Genomic DNA, 19,950 nt, shown 5'->3' with positions numbered 1-19,950 from the left:
TTTATATTTTATTTTATTTTATATTTTATTTTTATTTTATATCTTTTATTTTATATTTTATATTTCATCTTATATTTTATATTTCACCTTACATTTCATTTTATATTTCTTTTTTATTATTTTTACTTTATTTTTTAAAATCAGTGGTTTATTGCAGGGTACGAGGAGCTTCTGTTACTTCCATGGCCTTGAAGAAGAGCTGAGAGTAAAGACCATAGTGGGTCTAAAAGACACCACATGCAGGGGCTTTGCTTCTCCTGATGCGAGGTGGTACAAGCCTCGTTAACAGAGCGGTGTTGCTCTTAAAAGTTGTAATTACTACGCAGGGTCCATGCAGTAGCACCTTGTAATTTACTTTTTTCTCCTTTTTTTCCTGTATGAACCAGACAATCCCTTTTCCTGTAACTGACAGTACGGAGTCACTTGCCTCTCCTTTTCCTAACAGAGGACTCAAGGCCTTTTGATAACTTTTCCAGTTAGGTACTTGATCTTGGCATCTTCAAGATGCTGAAATAGAGCCCTGTCTTCTCAGCAGGCTTAGCAGCGTATCGCTTCCACTCCTGCAGGCCTGGAATGTCATCTGCTGGGACTTCCTAAAGGAAGAATAAAGATCTCCTTGGATGACAGTGATAACTTACGAGAGGAAAAAGTGGTTGTTTTTATCTATATAAGCAGTCTACGTTAGAACTGTTTTAATATCACCAACCCCTAAAACTGAGTTGTTTTCTGCCTTAATGTATGGAGCCATATGCTTTCTTGATTCTGCTTTATATATCTTTTGGCATTTCAACAAAGATTTGATTCCAAGTTTACTTTTTAAATGGCTGGTGGAGGAGGAAGGAAAAGGGAGTATCTGGTGGATTGAAAAAATGAGTTCCCAGCATGCCTGTGTCACTTGAGAGTGTGATAGTTTACAAAATCCAGGTACTGTAATCACGAGTGCTTAACACTCAAATTAAATATGATTTTCTTAGGATGATGGGCATTATTAGGTGGAAAACCAAAAATGAACTGTTCCCAAGCCTGAATATAATGAGAAATTATATATTGGAGAATGATTCAATTAAACTTTCTAGGTTAAATCACAGAATCACAGAATGGAGTTGGAAGGGACCTTGAAGATCATCTAGTTCCAACCCCCCTGCCATCAGCAGGGACACCTTCCTCTAGACCAGGTTGCTCAAAGCCTCATCCAACCTGGCCTTCAACACTTCCAGGGAGGAGCAGCCACAGCTTCTCTGGCCAACCTGGGACACTGTCTCACCACCCTCACACCAAAGAATTTCTTCCTAATATCTCATCTAAACCTCCCCTCTTTCAGCTTAAACCCATTTCCCCTTGTTTTGTCATTAATTGCCCTTATGAAAAGTCCCTCCCCAGCTTTCTTGTAAGCCCTTCAGGTACTGGAAGGCTGGAAGGAAAGCATACAAAATCTTATCTCTGCAGCCTTTAAATCTTTTCTCAGAATTTTGTTTACCCCTCCTGTCACTGCTCATTAAACAGTGAGCAAAAATTGACAGGAGTTTTCCTGCTGCGCGCTGCTTTGCCAGCTCCTGTTGTCATTTGTATTCTCTTGTTTGTAATACAGTAAAAGCCAGGGAGATACACACAACATGTAAATATTTATTTATCTCTGCATTTTTTTTTAAGACTTCAGTATATCTGCATGAAGTTTGCTGTTTGATTACTTTTCTTTATAGTAATGTGTCAATGTGCCTTGGTCTTTAAAGGCAAATGTGTCATTTAATATTAAAGCATTAGACTCCATATAAAGTACAGATCTCAAGACTACTGAGAGCAAACATCAGGCTCATCTGTACAGATGGAGGTAAATCTTGTGCCTGAGCTAGTGGCATGTTTTGGCTGGGATGACCTTTTTCATATGAATTGCTGGAATTTTCTTCGGTTAAAATTAAGAAACTACTAGTGAAAAGCCATTATTTCTAGATTTGAAACAGACGCAGAATGCAATAGGATTTATCGGAAGACTTTCTATGCAAAGGAAGGCAGAATAATAGGAAAGGGCAGGTTTTGCTGCCCTGAGAAGATGATCTTTTATATTAACTGTCTCCCTTTTTGTGGGAAGAACGGACAGCAGGCAGTCAGCATGCAGCCTAGCCAGGCGGGCTGGTACCAGCAGCAGCATGATCATACAGAGTGCAGGACTGAAAAGGCAAGTGCCGCTTCGCGAGCGTGCGTTCCTCAGCTCGTACATCAATGCACAGTTGTGAAGAGCTTTTTTAATTTGAAAAAGCTTATCACGTTCTCACCAGAAAGAAAATGAAGACAGTCAGACTTAATTTTCGTGGAAGCAGTTATCAGCGTGCTCAAGCTTTGCCTTCTCCCCTCTACTCTTGGAGATTTACAGCAGGCTTGTCTCCTAGCCCAGGCGCTGACACTCGGGCTGTGCTTTCGGCCCCTCCGGAGTGAGGATTTGCTGCAGTGCTAACTTTGCATTTCAGAGACTGATAAGTTTGTTTAAGCAGTGACGTTTGGCATAACACTCATTCCTGAGCGAGGGTACTTCTGACAAATCCACTTCAGACCTGACAAAGTTCAGCAGTGGTTTTTCCCCTGCTGATTTTTAAAGGCTTATTGCTAATTGCTAGTGTTAAGGTGGCTCTCATTGGGGGAAAAAACACGCAGGAACCTTCTGCGTTACTGCCAGCCCCAGCCCAGCTGATCAGACTGGTAAGATGGGGATTGTAGGAGGGATTATATTGACTGCAGTACTCCTTGGTTTTTAATGCCAGTTTTTGTAGGTACCATCCTGTGTTCAGCACTACCTATTGCAAGAATTTTTCTTCTTTTTCTTTCTTCTTCTTCAGTGTGGGCTGTATTTCCCTTTCAAACTGTGCTGTACTTCTTTAAGAGCAGGAAATGATCTTAATTTTTTATTTGTCATCAAAAAAAATCCCCTTGCTTTTATGAGGAAGTTGATCTAAGTGCAAGATCTTAGATGGAGCTGAGCAGTGACAGACACATACTGACCACACTGAAGTTGTTCTGTACCCAAGGGTGGTACACAGTGCTACCCAACTGCAAGCATTATGTATTTCCCTTCTCCTCCAGCCTTATTTAGCAGGCTGGAAGCTGGAAATTGTGCCTTAGTCTTTATTCCTCCATTGATTTAAAGTTCTGAATATTTTTTTTCCCCTTTACTTGCAGCTGGGGTGTAATGCTGAACTGTCCCAGGGTCTCTGTGTTTTTTCCTGTAGGTGTTTGAGAATCATCTTGTTGGATGCACTGTGATTGTGCTGTGGAGACTCTAATCCTGACCTGGACACTCACCAATGGCTGAGAGCTGGAAGGGTTAACCTAATAGTTGACTACAGAGTAGAGAGAAATACTTTTTCAAACATTATACTAAAATGTTTTTATTATCTATGAAAAATAGGCAATATATCCATATATAGACTAGTGGGATGATTTTGCTCTTGTTCAGGTTCCAGCTGTGGTAAGCCCCTGATATTGCTGACATTTTTGTAACGTGGCTCTGGATTTATTCCAAGATCACTGTTGGAAGAGGCTGAACTCTGATCCCATTGTACTTATTTTGCAGACAGCAACCTATTCCCCTTGCCAAAACAAAGATGTGTGTGCTGGAGTTCCTTGGAAAATTACTTCCTTTTCCTGCTTTTTTTTACACACTAAAGTACAAATTGCCCAAATTGTTGGTGAAGAGGAAGGTAATCTGTGATTAGAGACAGAACCATACCCTTGTGGAAATGAAAAATGGTATCATGTCCTGGAAATGAAAGGTCTAGTAGCATTAGGTGAATTCCTCTTCAGATCTCCTCTTCTAGCAAGTATTGTGTTAGTCCTTTATATTTCTATGAGGAAAAGTCCCAAAGCTGGTGTATTTGTACGAAGGGCTGTGCTGAGTGTAGTATTGTGAAGGTGGAGAGGTTGTTTTCAATCTGTTTAATCATTACAATATTCTTCACTGAATAATTATACAGAAGGTAGGTATTTGGGGCAACAATTTTGTGCAACTTCAAATAAAAATAAACTTTTCTTCCCCCCCCCCCCCCCCCCCGCGACCTTTCTCTATTTGATTTCTTATGGAATCAAATCTAAAGGGATTGTTGGGGATGGGGTGAAGGATGAAAGCCTGGAGTTCCCTCTGGTGGCTGAGTGCTGCTGGAAAACATAATAATAGCTTTTTAAAGGAGTGATACTGTGGATACATCAATCTAAAGACAAGCAGAATGAAAACACTGTAAAATATTAATCTCAAATAGACTTCTGTCTTGCTTCAAGACACTCTTCACAGCTTTTGGAGTATCACTGCCATGTCACTGTAAAATTAAATGCTGCTTGTTTCAGATTGACTTTTTGCTTAGGAAAGTGTTGTGCAGCAGGAGGCATCTTTATAATGAAAGGATACTGTGTTAGAATGAGGAACTGGCTTTCTTCAAAACAGATTGAATTATTAAATGTTCATATTTAAATAAGTTGGCAGTGGTAATTACTGTTTTTGAGGAGAAAATGCTCAAAGTATTCCATTCATGGCACCAAATGGATGCGTGTATGAAAATAGGGAAATGGAATCACCTCTATTTTTATTTTTTTTTAAACCACCCCAGTTTTAGAAGTTACTTAATAGCTTTCATTATTAAAGATTTTGCCTCCACAGAGAATTATTGAAGATTGTTTTGCAATAAATGTGTAGCAAGCTTCATAGGTGTGGTTCTGAGTAGAAACGTCCACCGTATGCGTATCTCTCCACACGTTGTCTTCAACGTTTTCCCCGTGGTAAATGGAAGCTTTTATTTGACTCGTGAGGCATCATTAAAACAGTATGAAGATTTGCTCCCTTCTTTATCTTACTAAAAACTGAGGTTGCACATTCTTTCAGAAATAGAAAACATTCTGCAAATGGTTTAGGGGAAAATAACGTTTTGAGTTGTGCCCTGAACCCATAAGGTGGACTTTGCAAAAGGCTGTACATAAATTTCTGGAGATACATTTGGGTGTGTGTGTGTGTATATACACAAATCTTTGGTAACATGCTAATATTTACACTGCCACAACTGTCTTGGTAAACAACAAGATAGTGTTTGGCTGGGCTAGAAGGTTGCCAAATCCACCACTTGAAGCTGTCTGGCATGAGGATAATAGACTGTTTGCAAAAGTCAGTCCAGCTTGTTTACTGGGTCTGAACTGGAGTTTTTGCCTTCTGTAGTGACCTTCTCTGATTGCTTCCAAATTCAGAGGGGTTGTTTCTCCCTCCCCAAGTACTTGGTGTATTCAGTATCATTCCAAAGTTTATATCTAGTGCTTTAAGTCTGTCTTATTTTACTTTGAAGCCTAAGTCTGAAATTTTCTTAACACTAATCATGGGGAATTTATGATATGAGATGTGTTGTCAGTGTAAAAAGCTGATTTGTAATAGGTGCCTCTCAGTTCTGGGTTGTTTTTTTTTTCCTAGGATACTGTGGGTAATATGAAAAAATAATGAGTGGGATCATCCACACATTGCTCTGTGTAGTTCAAAGATAAAAACCCTATATGAACTGATTGGAATGAGATTTTGAGTGTATTTTCACTGAAACTGGTAAACTTAATCTCAGCTCTCCCGTGCCTTCCCCTGAATTGGATCTCTCCTGATTTTTTTCAGTCATTTCAAAACCACTATTCCCTTTGGCTCTGAAGCTCTTGATCTAGGGAAGCCATTAATTTTCAAGAAATCTTTTGGGAAACTGTCTTGACTGTGGTGCTGAATGTTCCCAGAAATTGTTGACATGTTCTGTACTTCTTCTGAGCTTTTTCTTTCATTCAGTCCTTTTAAAACTTAGTCCCATTTTAGATGGAGACACTTGTAAAAAGATTCTGTTGTGAAACGTGCCCCCCACCCCCCATCAATAGCAAAGTGAATAATTATGAAACACTTGATTTTAAATTTCTGCTTGTGGGAATTTGTATATTTTGTTTGGTTTCAGAGCAGGAAAAAGTTGATAGGATGGTTCCCATCAATGAAAAAAAACCCCATCTGCTCAGGTTGTGTGTGGGTTTTACTCTGTAACTTTCTTTTAAGCATTTAAGCTGTCTGTGTCCACGGTAATTTTCTGTCCTCCTAAATGCTACATTGGCTCAGTTTTGTTTTTTCTAGACTAGTTTTAGTGCAGGATCTCTCTTCTCAATTAGTAAATTCTAGTGAAGTACTGAAACCATAAAAGAGCTGTTTAGTTAGACTTTGAACTGGTCCCTGATATTTGACTTGAGTGTCAGGTTTTTGTAGTCTCAGCCTTAATTGGCCCTTTGCTTGAAGTCACAGTCACATTTTGTCTCGAGCAGAGAACACTTAGCAGGGGTTTTAAGCCTTAGACTTCTTTTTATTTTTTAGCTTTAGATTTCTTTTTCATTTTTTTGTCTCCCCCCACACCCCATCTTCCTCTTTTTGGGAGCAGTGCAGACCCAGTATAAGTCTTTCAAGTCCAACGTGGTACCTTGCTTTTTGGAATGGGGGAGGATGTGCTGGCAGGCTTCAGAGGTAACCTTTTGTTAGTTAAAAGTCCATAAAAAATGTAACTTCAAGAAGCTGTCTTGATCTGGACATGTATTGATCTTTGAATTAAAAAACTTCACCTCTGTACTTAAGTAAATTACAATTTAGGGTTAATTTGAGGCATATTTTTAAATTGTTCTAGAGTAAATAGGAGTAGCTGTGGATGTCAGCACAGCAGTTTCATCCAGCAGTTTTGTCTGTCCAGAGAAAGACACCTGGGGCTTTAAGTTCATGCCCTTGTAGGTCTTTATATTCTTGCATTGTTCACTTGTAGATCTAGTGACATCTTCATGTTTGAAACATGACTTTGAAACATCTGTTTGAAACAAGATTGTACATTCATGATGTAGAATATGGGGGGGGGAAGAAGTATTCCTGTATTTTATTTAATACACTAAATAGTCTTTTATCAATAAGTATATTTCACTTAATTGTGTGTCGCATAGAAATTGGAGGTGAATTGTCCAGCCAGGACATTGCTGATGCCAGCCAGGACATTGCTATTCTGAGCGAGCTGGCTGCTTTTTGAGTGGATAGAAACTGCTAATGAAATCTTTTACAGGTTGAACAACTTCCTTTCTCATATCTTACTGCCTTCACTTGTCCTTTATTATATAATGATTTGTTCTAAATCTTTGTTTTACAGATTGAGGAAAGGCCAGAAAAAGACTTTGAGAAGGTAAGGAGGATATTCTGAATTATTCTGCCCATAGCACTTTCTTCATGTTCCTTTTGGAAGGTAGAACTCGCAGTGAGTGTACAGAAATCTTCTGGAAAATCTGCTGTGGGGCAAAACTTTGAATTATTGGAACCTTCTACTACTATGTGGTTTGGTTTTTTTTTAAAGATAAACTTTTAAACCTCTGTGGTTATTCAGAGGTTAAGTAGTTGACCTTCAATAGCAGTTTGCTGAAATGGCTTTAGGCTAAGCCATGTGAATACTGGTTTTGTTTATTAGGTTTTAATTATGGTATTATCTATAAATAAATAAATAAGAGGCGGATACTGCAGTAGTGAGAACCTGGCTCAAGGCAGAACCCTCAGTACACTAAAGCAGTTCATGTGGCTACTGGTGCAGAAGAGATAATTATCCATGAAAGGAGAGGAGCTTGAGGGGTGGTCAAAAGCATCCACAAAATGTATTATCACAAGTTTTGAAAATACCTGGCAAGATGATACTAGTCCCTAAAGACTTTATTTAATTTAGAATTAATAATTAGAAGCTAAGTCATGCAAAATCCTGTTTCAGTAATGTTTAAATACATCTGATCAGCCTTTTCTTGTTAGTTTCCCTTGTTAAATCTTGATCTTTTGATTTTTCTTCTTAGAAAGTTACATTTGAATCAAATATGCATAATTTAGAAGTGCAAGGGTTGGTGTAATGTGTATATTAAAAAAAAAAAACAAAACCAAAACCCAACAGAAAACCCCCACACCCCCCAAAAAATTCAAACTACAAACCCACAATGTATCTAGAAAAAAAAATGGTAATCATTTTTAACTGTATGTGATTGTAGGGAGCACGTACTGTTTCCAGTTTATCAGCAGCTACCTTAGCTTCTCTGGGTGGGACTTCTTCACGAAGAGGCAGTGGGGATACATCAATCTCAGCTGATACAGAGGCATCTATTAGAGAAATTAAGGTAAGAAATACTTAAAATCAGCATAAATTGTTAGGAATCTGTCTCTGAAGTATGTCTGTTTGGATCAGAATGTTTTTATGCCTTGCATTTGGTAAATTAATGAACTATAAGATTAATTGAAAGTAGTGCTGATGTTGCCATGACTGACTGGAAGGCAGTAAGAATTGGGACTGACAGGCTAAATGGACTGTCCCCTGTGTTGTTATTAAATAGACAAATATTAGCTAAAGGATATTATTAAATATGCTTTAGATTTCTTTAAAAAAAATAAATAACTGGTCTTGTCTCCCCCTTTTGACAGTTCTGACAAAATGAATTGTGTGCTGCTGTACCTGAAAAGTGCATAGCTTTATTAGAGAGAGAAAGGTAGTGTGCATTGCAGGAATATTTGGGTAAAGTCCTCTGGTGTACAAGAGCAGATCAGCCTGATCCTAATAGACACATCTCATCCTAACCAAATGAAATAGAAAATGAAGGCAATATAGCACACTGATAGGAGGGTTGAAATAGTGCAAGGAGCACTGCACTCACTGGATGCTAATTTGGGGAGGGGGCTGTATTTTGTAATCTAATTTGTGATTCCATGAAGTTAGAGACATTTGACTAGCAGAAATCTATGCAGTCCCGTGTTCATATCACTGAGTGCTGGTCTGGATAGTCCAAAGCTAAATTGTTTTGTGTAATCTGGTTTTTAATCACAGAATCACAGAATGTTGGGGATTGGAAGGGACCTCAAAAGATCATCCAGTCCAACCCCCCTGCCAGAGCAGGAACCTAAATGAGATCACACAGGAAGGCGTCCAGGCGGGTCTTGAATGTCTCCAGAGAAGGAGACTCCACACCTCCCTGGGCAGCCTGTCCCAGGGCTCTGTCACCCTCACTGTAAAGAAGTTCCTCCATTCTGAAGACTGTTCTAAACTGGGGGATCTGAATTCTGTTAACTTTAATGTGTACAACTTAGAACCCTGCTGAAATAACAGTTCAAACATCTGGAATTTGGTTTAGGTACAAGCAGGGCTGTCCCAATTTCAGCACTGTAAAATAGCCCAAAGAGTGTCATTTGCTGGTGACCAAGGACAAAAGAGGAGAGAGCTTGTGAAATAGGACTTAAAATTAAATGCAGCGTGATGGGTGGTTTCCATACAGTCTTTCCTACATCTCTAGTGTAACCTGTATTTCAGGCTTGCTTTGGCAGCCCTTACCCTTAATAGCAGAATTCCTCCAAGAAGGTGATAATCAGTGGAAGAGAGAGAAGGGCTGTCTGGCTGAGGGGTAGAACTGCTGGAAGCTTTGAAGCTGGATCTGTCTCTTGTCCTTAACATTGAAGATTTCTTTTTTTTTTTTTTTATGGTCAAGAAGAGCAGAATTAGCATAAACCTCTAACCAAGAAATTTCATTGTCTGACAAGGCTTCAGGTTGGGATCAGCCTGCTTAACCTGTGTGGTAGAGATCTTTAAATGAGAACTCTGGATACCTGCTTTTCCCCATCAGCTGCTCTTCTGCCCGTTAGTTTCAGTGGCATCATTCACCTTTCTCACCGTTTCTCTCAGGATATCTATGAGTTAAAGGACCAGATTCAGGATGTAGAAGGCAAATACATGCAGGGACTGAAAGAACTGAAGGTACTGGTTTTCTGCAGAGTGGAAGTGTGATCATTAACACCAGCTAAACGTTCAGAGAGTCAGTGTGAGACCCAGAACTGACCTTGCATGCTTGCTTCTGTGTGAAAAGCATTTAATTAACTGCAAAAGTATCAGTTCTGATCTCGATTGACTGTGGTGAGAAATGCTTCCAGATGTTAACTGAAAGGCTGCTGATTACTATTGCATGTTGTGTTTTGAGAAGGTAATCATTTTGCTAGCAAAGCAAAATTATTAGGGTTTTGGTTTTTTTTAATAGTTTCCTAATCTAGGAGGCATCTCATTATTAGAAGATGAACTAAAACTCATGTCCTACAGTGCTGTGAAAAATCAGAGTTTAAAAGCTTGTATGTGTTTTGTTTGGATAAGGTCCAGCATGCTTCTGGAAGGTTGTGCATATGAGGTGGTATCTACCATATTTAGATCACAGAAGACACCCTTAAACATTTTTTTGCAATAAAGCTTCATGTAACAGAGCTCATTACGTGAAGAATAAATGCTGACACCAGTGGGCACAGAGGAAGCACTTACTACTTTCATGAAGCCATAAAGGAATTTTGGTGCAACAACCAACTTGTGCAGCCATGTACCACCACCTCATAGTGAGCAGCAACGTGAGCTGCATTGTTTTGGAAAAGGCAGTCCTGCAAATATGTACGTAGACATCCAGGCATATGATGCAACATTTCTCAGCACCCATTGCTGCCTGGTCACCAGCTCAACACTGTGACAGGTGAAGGTGCTGCCACCTTGAGTTAGTTCTCAATGGAAAAATAGTTTAGTCCTTTTTCTGGAAAGCCTAACTGATTTGTTGGTTTTTTTTCTCTGATCACTGTGTAGTAGGTGTAGCAAAATAATCACACTGCATAAAAAATGTAGGTCATTTTTCAATTCGTGTCCCTTCGACTGCCTTTTGTGGTGATTTGTGCCTAAGCCACACTGCTTGATGTTAAGAAAACAAGCACAGCATGCTGAAGGAGTGATGCAGCAACTACCTTCACTTCTTACTTGCATATACTTCCTTTCCAGCTAATTTCTGGAGTTTAATCCTCCCAGTTGCCAAATCCTGACTGCTTTCCTTTGCTTGGTATTTCTCATCCTCGGATTGGAAAGCGCACCAAAACACAGTTTGTATTTGGAACTGTACAAATTCATGTCCTTAATGACAAATTCTCTTATTTGTCAATAGAAATGTAAATAAAGCTAATTCAAATTTAATTTTGTCGCCATCTCACCGCTATCATCCCCAGTTCTGTTGACTGAATGACAAGGGAAGTATATGAAACTATTAGAATTACTTAAGTTCCTAGAGAAGCTGCTTGATCTGTAAAGTACAGTGTTGACTTGAGTGTCCTCCTTGGTTGCCTATTTGCACTGTTTTGTTTGTGTAACTCTTTTTTTATTTCTATATTAAAATCAAATACTGTGAAGTTTGACTGTGCAACATGGAAAACGATCCTGATCTTTATTTTGCCATCATCTGTTGTTATAAATACCTCAGTATCTTATATTCGAGCTGATAGGAGAGGTTTTGGAGACCCTGGGAATTGTGTCTTAGAGAGTAAATTTGTAAAGGGATGTTATAGAGGAAGCCAAATGAAAAATGATACATCAGGTCACAAAAGCTGTAGCTTTTTCATGGCAAATTCTAATTCCTTAGTCAGTATTTCAGTGGTTCCCACACTGCAAAGATCTCTGAAATTCTTGTGATGTGGCTGTCAAACTGTCCTAATTTAAGGCCTGAGATCGTCTAAAATGATCTTAAATTAAGGCCAGTTTACCTTTAAAAAAAAAAAAATCCAACTTGTCATCCTCAGCAGCTGCTTTGAGCTGCCAGTGTGCAGGGCAGGGGGAGGAGGGAGAAGGAAAAAAACTCTGAGACGGCAGAAGCTGAAGCAGCAGAGAACAGGAAACACTTTATCCATCCTGAGGTAAGGTTCCTTGCTTGTAAACAGATGTCTGGTGGGGACACAGGGGAGGTTCTCCTCACCTTGGGACAGTTGGTAAGCCTCTCTAGCACATGATTAGCACTGGTTTCTGTAGAAGTACTCAGCATGCTTGTGGTTTAATACTTAATTTTCTTCTTGAAAGTCTTGCTTGGCAAAGTGTCCTTTATAACTGACTCTGACTGTGGTTGCCTGTTATTTGCAGGACTCTCTAGCCGAAGTTGAAGAGAAATATAAAAAGGCTATGGTGTCAAATGCTCAACTAGACAATGAAAAAACAAATTTCATGTACCAAGTAGATACCCTGAAGGATGCACTCTTAGAGTTAGAAGAACAGTTGGCAGAATCCAGGCGGCAATATGAAGAAAAAAGTAAAGTATGTATATAACTGTGGCATGTTGTTTAACAGGGAAAGGGTTTTTGAGGGCTGGAGACCTTTGGGAGGAGGCAACCACATTACTAATCAAGATTTTAGATAAGTTATTGTTTTAGTTATTGTTAAAGCACGTGGAATAGCAGCATATTATGTGGTTGCGATCATAGAAATGGGAATCTGCCCAAAGTTTCTGTCTTACAAAGCAATTTCTGAAGAAGTGTAGAAACACTTCCTCCCTGGAAGTGTTCTCGGCCAGGTTGGATGAGGCTTTGAGCAACCTGGCCTAGTGGAAGGTGTCCCTGCTGGTGGCAGGGGGGTTGGGACTGGATGAGCTTTAAGGTCCCTTCCAACCCAAACCAGTCTGGAATTCTATGTTTTATATGGTAATACTATATTGATATTATTCCATGTCCTTTTATATTCCATCTTTAAAATAAATTCAGAGCAGTTTTTTTGCAGTGACTTCTGGAGTATTTTTCCACACAAAGCTCTCTCAGAAGGCCCGTGGGAGAGTTGTGCAGTTTATATAGTTAAGGCAGCTACTTGGTTAAGGGTTGAATTCAGTTTTACATGAATTCATCATCTGAGAGCTAGTGAGTTGGTGTTAAATAATAAAGCTGTGGCTTGTGTTAGCCCTTCAGAACTGGCTCTTTAGCTCGGAGCATTTCACTGTAGTGTACTTCAGAACACATAGTTCCTGGAAGATCCAGTGTGGTTTTGGTCTGGTTTGGTTTTTTTTTTTAAGTTCACAATGTCTAGCTAACTTTTAGTACACAGCTCTGTGGAAGGAGTGGGTTAAATTTCCAGCCATTCATCTGTGAAACCTGTAGGACTCGAGTGTAAAAGCTGTCACTGCCAGCCTGCTGCTCGACTTGGGAAACTGGCTAAATCATGTTTGTCACTTCTGTATTTGATGGGATAATAATTTCTTGGAAAAAGGACAAATAAGATAAAAATTGTACTCTTTGGGGATTGTGATTAGAGGAATATTCAAAAATTGCACTGCAGTAAGCATTTTTGTTGTGGTTGGGCTTATTTTTTCCTTTTTTTAATGGGATGCTATTTTTGATCAATAAAAATCTCATTAATATTTCATTATTCGTAGGAATTTGAGAGGGAGAAGCATGCCCATAGCATATTGCAGTTTCAGTTTATGGAAATGAAAGAGGCTTTGAAGCAACGAGAAGAAATGCTTGCAGTAAGTACCTTTTTTTTAATGGCTTCTTTGATTGGTATGTTCCCAGTTAGCAGTAGGAGTGTAGAAGGTGAGGCATGGAGAATTTTATTGCCTACTCAAGTTTCTCACCTGAAGAAATACTAGTGTTTCAGGCCAAACAGGTTCAGAACTGACTAACAGAAATAGTATTTTCATAAATATTATCTGAAGCTGGACTTCTTTTCTGCCTTCCCCTCCCTGGAAGTGTTGAAGGCCAGGTTGGATGAGGTTTTGAGCAACCTGGTCTAGTGGAAGGTGTCCCTGCTGTTGGCAGGGGGGTTGGAACTGGGTGAGCTTTAAGGTCCCTTCCAACCCAAACCAGTCTGGGATTCTATATTAAATAAGCTGTGTTTTGGAGGGCTGTTTCTGAAGGTGCAGAGGAAACCAATGGAACTGTCCAGCTTTGTTGCAAGTCATCTCATGGATAGCAAGATTGTCTTCAGGAGTGTAGGTCTAGTTGAGATATCACAAACTGGAACTGTGCATGTAGATATTCTTTTACGTTAGCACCTTTTTTCATTCTTTGGCATCACTGCAATCTTGACCTTCTTTGTTAACCTGTTCCCTACTTTCTGTCTTCTTGTTTTGCTCCTGTCTCTCAGGAAATCCAACAGCTGCAACAGAAACAGCAGAGCTATGTCAGGGAAATTTCTGATCTTCAGGAGACAATAGAGTGGAAAGACAAAAAAATAGGGGTAGGACTGTCAGCTCCCCGAATGTGTTCAGAGTGGCCCTGTCGTTCTCCAGCTGATCCTGCTTTTGCAAAACCTCACGAATTAAATCCTCCCTAGTGACTTTGCTTGGTGTGGCTGTCTTACTGTATTACCAGTGAACTAGCAAACAGCAGATATTGTCTTTGGCTGGTATCATAAAATCCAAGAAAAACTTAGCAGCTGGTCTGACTTCAGAACCTAGGGGAATTTATTTGCTGTGGTGCACCATTTGTATTTGCTATCTTGAGAAAGGAAGTGCTATTTATAATGCAATTCCATCAGCACTGAGTTTTTGCTTATTCAGATTTAATCTGCGGACTGAGCAGAAACTGGAGTGTGATACAGAAGCAATAGAGCTATTTATGGGCTATTGGGATGGAAGTCTCTAACTCTGTCTTGCTTCTAATCCCTTTCCACCACCCTCTATCAAAGACAGATGGAAACTTGCTCTTAAATAAAAGCATGGCTTTCTTTTTTAATTATGAGCACTGAAACATTCCTTTCTGAATATAGAAGGAGAAAGAAATCTGGCTGCTTGCCCATGCTTGTGATATCCAATAACTTGCAGCAATTTGAAACTCAAGATTTTCTGATTTTGGTTACTGTTCTATTTGTCTAATTACATAGAAATATTGAGGGGGCTGAGTAGCAAAATATGCATTTGCACATGGTACATCCCAGTCTAATGATGACAGCTTTCAAATTAAGTGAAAGGTACGGCATGGCAATAACCTGTGGAATATAAAGACTATTAAAATCTGCTGGGCCTGCTCTCATGCCATTCTGTTAACACATGGGAATTGCACTCTGCCTTCAGTGTGCATGTTGAAATAACATCGATATGAATGAATTTGTCTAGCAGGTAAGAATGAGAAGTGGATCCTTGTTTGAAGGATCCCTAGTGAAGGGCTGGGCTCTGAATGTCTTTAGCAGGAATTGCTGGTTATTGAATAAGCTGTGCATTTCTTGGATTTGAAGTTTACCTGTGTGTATGTAAACTCGGTCCTTTAATCTGTAAACTTTACCTTTTTCCTAACATGCCACTTCCATGAATCTTTGAATATCTTAAATCTGCTCATTCTTGTTTACACTGGCTTTTCATGGTCTTTACTTGTCTCCTTTCCTTTCTTCACATCTCCTCGCCCTCTGTCTGTGTCGGGAACTCAGGCATTAGAGAGGCAGAAAGATTTCTTTGATTCCCTAAGGAGTGAGCGGGATGACCTTAGAGATGAAGTGGTTGTGCTGAAGGAGCAACTGAAGGTATGCAAGAGGAATAAAAGAAACTTGTATTCAACTGCTGACCTTTTCCTCCTTTTGCAGAAAATGTGAATCTAGCTTAGTAGCAAGAACTCTTTTATTTTCATCTTGCCTGTAAATTGCCATTTCAGGGATTTTCTGGATAAAGTCCTTCCCTCTAATATTGACAGTGAGCTCTTAGTATAGACTGTAGGATTAAGTAATTGCTTTTGTAGGAGATGCTTCTCTGAGGAACATTTAATGCAGCAGATTTATGTTTTGTTTTGTGTTTTTTAAAAAAAGCTGTGGTAATATCCTTTCTATCATAATGGCTAACCTGAGAACTGTAATATTCTGTGCTCTTTTCTGACTTCCAGCCATGTTTAACGGAACAACTGAAACAACTGTTTGTTCAGAATGTCAAGGACAAGAACACCTGAACTGCCTTCCCTTTTCTGAGCAGCAAGCTATTAAACATTTCTTCTGCTTCTCCACAGAAACATGGAATAATCCCAGACTCTGACATAGCCACCAACGGGGAGACATCAGACATTCTTGATAACGAAGGGCACTTGGATTCTTCCAAAACTGTTCCAGGCACAACTCAGGCGTTAAAGACAGGAGGGGATGGGATGCTAGGTAAGTGCTGTATATCCTTGCACATCTGTCTGTCTGTCTGTCCATTCATTCATCTTTGCTTGGAGTTTGGGCCTTTTGTTAGTGAGTCAATTAACACATCACGCAGCATGCTACTTGTCAGATCACTTCCTATGCATTTTTCTGCTTACCATTTATTATCACTTCAAGTATGTTGTGCAGTTTCCTGCAAAGGCAAGCTTCATTTCCCATTCAAGGTGACAAAGGACGAGAACACAAGTATTACATTACAGATAAGTAGCAAACATTCAGATTACTACTTAAACCCTGCATCTGAAAATTGTCCCAGAATACTCTTACTGTTTTTCAATATTTTTCAGCATGTATCTTAAAGAATTGGGAAAAAAAAGCATTTGTGTGTCCTATGAACAACTTTTATGTTGGTTCATTTATACACCTGAGAACTGTAAGCGTCTGCTGAACAGTGCTGGGCACTGTGAACACACACAAATGTATGGATCTGTTGTTCTTGGTATCTAACACTGTTGACCAGTTTATATTAACACTTCAACATTTTTACTTGCTTACAACAGGATTAACACTGTTAAATTGAAAGAGGAAAACTCAGATGGATAGCTTTAGGAAGGAGAAATCTGGTTGGCAAAAACTTTCTTCTTACACAGTTGTGATGAGTGGCCTTTCAGACAACTATTATACTAGTGGAAGGAAAGGAAATAATAAGGCTTTTTGTTGTTTTGTTCTAAATGAACATACTAATAAATAGCAACAGGCAGCCAACCATTGCAAGTGCAAACTATCTTGCTTTTAGCTGTTGGCTGCTTTTTCCTCACTCAGTTTTTGTGTGGAAACAATATGGAACACCAAAACCAAGGTAAGGGTGTATTTTTAAATGTAACATGTTTTCTGTTTCTCCTTATTCTGTTTTGGTTTTTTTTTTTTGGAAATAGGTACAACATAGACCCAAAAGCTAAGTGCTGAAACCACAAACACTGTTGTTCTAATACCTATTGCTTCTAAATATAAGTTGAAGGAAAAACTGCTACAGAAACCCCCCCAAAACCAGAGAAGTCCCCATCCCTTTGGGTGGATGAAATGGCTGCAAGGGGCACTGAATCCCTGAGCTTTGGTCTGTGTTGGTGACGTTAAACAGCTGAACCATTCGCTTGCCAATCAGATTTTACATTCAGTGTTTGTCACATCCACTGATGATGCCTGTTTATCATACCCAGGAGTAAAATATTACTGAATAATCCTCGATTGCTTCCTTCTAATGGCATCAGACACACACTCTTGCATGCATGGAGTGGTGTTAGGCTTAAAGTTGTAGAGGATATTGCTGAGAAAAAATCATCTTTACTGTTAGCGTTACATCTGCAAGTGTTACTGTTAAATTGCAGTGCTTGAAACAGTTGTTCTCATCTACAAAAGCTGTAGTTCACACAGCCAAGAACATAAATATTTTACTTGACAAAAAAATCCCACAAGCCAGCACCAGAGACTTCTTGCTTTGAGAGGGTGGTGGTGAATTTCACTGATCAAAAACCCCAGACCCTTACTAATTCAACTGCTGCTTTGCCTCACGTAATTGGCAAAAGCTGATCTTCTATTAACCTGTTCTTTGATTCATTCTCTTTCGGGTTTTGAGTGGGGAGGTAAGTGCTGGGGTGTGGTCCCTTCAACTTTCTCAATGGTCTTTTAGGCAAAGCCAATGAAGTGGACATGAAAAATGAGATTTTGGAGGATGTGGGGAAAAGAGAAATCTTGCAGAATACTGAGCACAAGGAACACAAAGAGGAGTCTGAGGAGCAGGAAGTACAGACATTGCATGCTGATGAAAATGCAGAGGCAGAGAACATGGTTGAAGAACGTGATGTCCTGCCAACAGTGATGTTACCAGAGAGTAGGCTTACAGAACAAACTCAAAGCCTTACAGAACATGTGTCAGGGAGCACTTCTTCAAATGATGGTAGTGACGCAGGTGAATTGAGAAAGGAGACAGAGTCCACAGGCACAGCGGTCCAACGGGCTGTTAGTACTGAGGCTCAACACCATGACTTAAATACAAGGACAAATCAGAACTCGGAGGTGGGCTCACTGCAAGGTCATCAGGTTCTTGAGACTCCTCAGGAAATGCCTAGTGTCTTAGGTAGAGAGCATCAACTGGAAAAAGCTGCACCTGAACAGGAAGAACAAAAGGATCTTCAAAGTAGCCCTGGCCTGAGTGATAACAAAATGGATCAGGATGCCAACATTGCAAGTGAGAGCTGTGAGTTGGTTTCTAACCAGGCAGGGCTACCAGAGGTTACAGTAGTGGGATTGCTTAGTGGAGAGGTAAATGTGGAGAGTCATGCTGAGGGACTCCAGGACTCAGAAGAAAATGCTGAAAACAAGATTACAAATGCCTTGGAGGAAGAGCTTGTTGAAAGCAAAGACTGCAGTGATGGGAGAATTGAGACAACAGGAGGTGATAAAGCTGAGGAAGAAAATGAGGTTGGGAGCTCAGTTCAGGGTCAGACGAGGGAAATGGAGTCTGTGGGCTTGGAGGGGACGGACTCATGTGAAAGGGGTGTCCCAGCAGATGCAAGTGAAAAGGAAGATGGTGGAGATCAGGCAGACACCCAACCAGTTCCTTCAGAGGAGAGTCCTTTAGCATCATCAGAGGAACAAAATATGCGAGATAAAACTGAACCTGAAAGTGCTGTGGCTGAGGACAGACAGAGGGAAGCATCAGTGGAAGAGCTGGAGATGTGTTCAGATTCTCCAGAAACAGGCGAGCAAGGTAAGGCATCTGTGGAGGCTGTAGGCTGTCTTACTGAGGTAAAAGGAAGTGTGCTGCAGCAGGCAGAACCAGACACAGATGTTGTGAAAGAGGTGACGGCTCAGGAAACCAGTTTAGACCCAAGTCTTTTAGATGATAAAACTCAGGAGTCAGAATTGGAAACAGGAGATGAGTCTGGGAAAGGAAAGGAAAATGGGACAGAACGGGTAGAAGATTTAAAGCCAAAGGTAGAAGATCAAACAGTTCAGTGCAGTGAAGAAACAACGGGTGATAGAGTGGGAGAGAAAAATACTCCTTTGGAAGGTGAAGCACAGAATGTAGTTAAACAAGAGGATGGTGAATCTAAAGAGGTGTCAACTGTAGATGTTAGTGCCACTACTGAAATCAAAGCTGATAAGGAAACACTGAAAGAAAAAGAGCAAGAGTTAGATCTTGCAGACCACCGTGGTGGTGGATTTGCTTCTGAAGAAGGTGCAGTTAATTCCCTGGTGCGGAAAGCTGAGCAGGATGAAAATGTTGGTGAACAAGTTAAATTGGAGGGTCAAGCAGAGGAAAGACTGGAAGATGATGGTGATGCATTTGATTTTGATGAAGAGTCAAAACAGATACTAGAAACTGATGAAGACTGTGATGGAGAGAAAGCTGATCCACAGGAAGGAGAGGATGATGGAGCAAATGATGCTGTCGGAGAAACTGCCCAAACAGCCAAAGCCAGAGAAGGAACAGACAAAACAGAATCTGAAAATGCATTGACTGAAGATGACAGCTTGCAGCATGAAAAAGGAGATGAGCTTGAAGAAACAGGCTGCCTGCAAGGGGAAGCATCACGGAAAACTGATGAGAAGACTGATGTGATGGAAGATGAAATCAGAGCATCAGATTCTAATAAAGTGGAAAAAATACCAGATGAAAATATTTTGGAACAGGATTTGGGCAGTGCTGTCCTTAACAAGGATGAAAGCAAGGAGGATTTGCAGGGTGGTAGAAGGGGTAAGGGTAAGTCCAGAGATGACTGTACAATATCCTAATCACAAAATCTCAAGACTACACGAGTTACACGCCATTTGATCAGGCCCAGGACAGAAGCGCATGCACTTTGCACAATACATCAGACCCGAGGTATACTCTTAAAATTAAAAGTGTTGTTTGTTTTTCTTTATAGGTAACTCTCTTCATAATACAATGTTCTGTAAGTGGTAATGATGCAAGTATTAAGTTATTTGTTGGTGGGTTTGGTTTTGCTGTGTCTCAGGTTTAAAGTTTATCACCAAA

At 40.0% G+C, this 19,950-nt stretch overlaps 1 protein-coding gene across 1 annotated transcript; it reads left to right on the top strand.

Annotated features, from left to right (window-relative positions):
* Positions 1–7,157: 7,157 nt before the first annotated feature.
* LOC104525065 (leucine-rich repeat flightless-interacting protein 1) lies at positions 7,158–19,706 on the top strand (the record flags this gene model as incomplete). Its single annotated transcript, XM_029084985.1, has 9 exons — positions 7,158–7,190; positions 8,029–8,154; positions 9,705–9,776; positions 11,946–12,116; positions 13,222–13,314; positions 13,935–14,027; positions 15,213–15,305; positions 15,779–15,920; positions 17,599–19,706. Coding segments are annotated over 9 exons (2,931 nt in total), but the record flags the coding sequence as incomplete, so codon positions are not given.
* Between the last annotated feature and the right edge of the window lie 244 nt (positions 19,707–19,950).

The sequence above is a fragment of the Antrostomus carolinensis genome, unplaced genomic scaffold (genome assembly GCF_000700745.2).
Source record: "Antrostomus carolinensis isolate BGI_N321 unplaced genomic scaffold, ASM70074v2 scaffold18845, whole genome shotgun sequence".
Classification (NCBI taxonomy): domain Eukaryota; kingdom Metazoa; phylum Chordata; class Aves; order Caprimulgiformes; family Caprimulgidae; genus Antrostomus; species Antrostomus carolinensis.
This window is presented reverse-complemented; position numbering and strand designations above follow the sequence as displayed.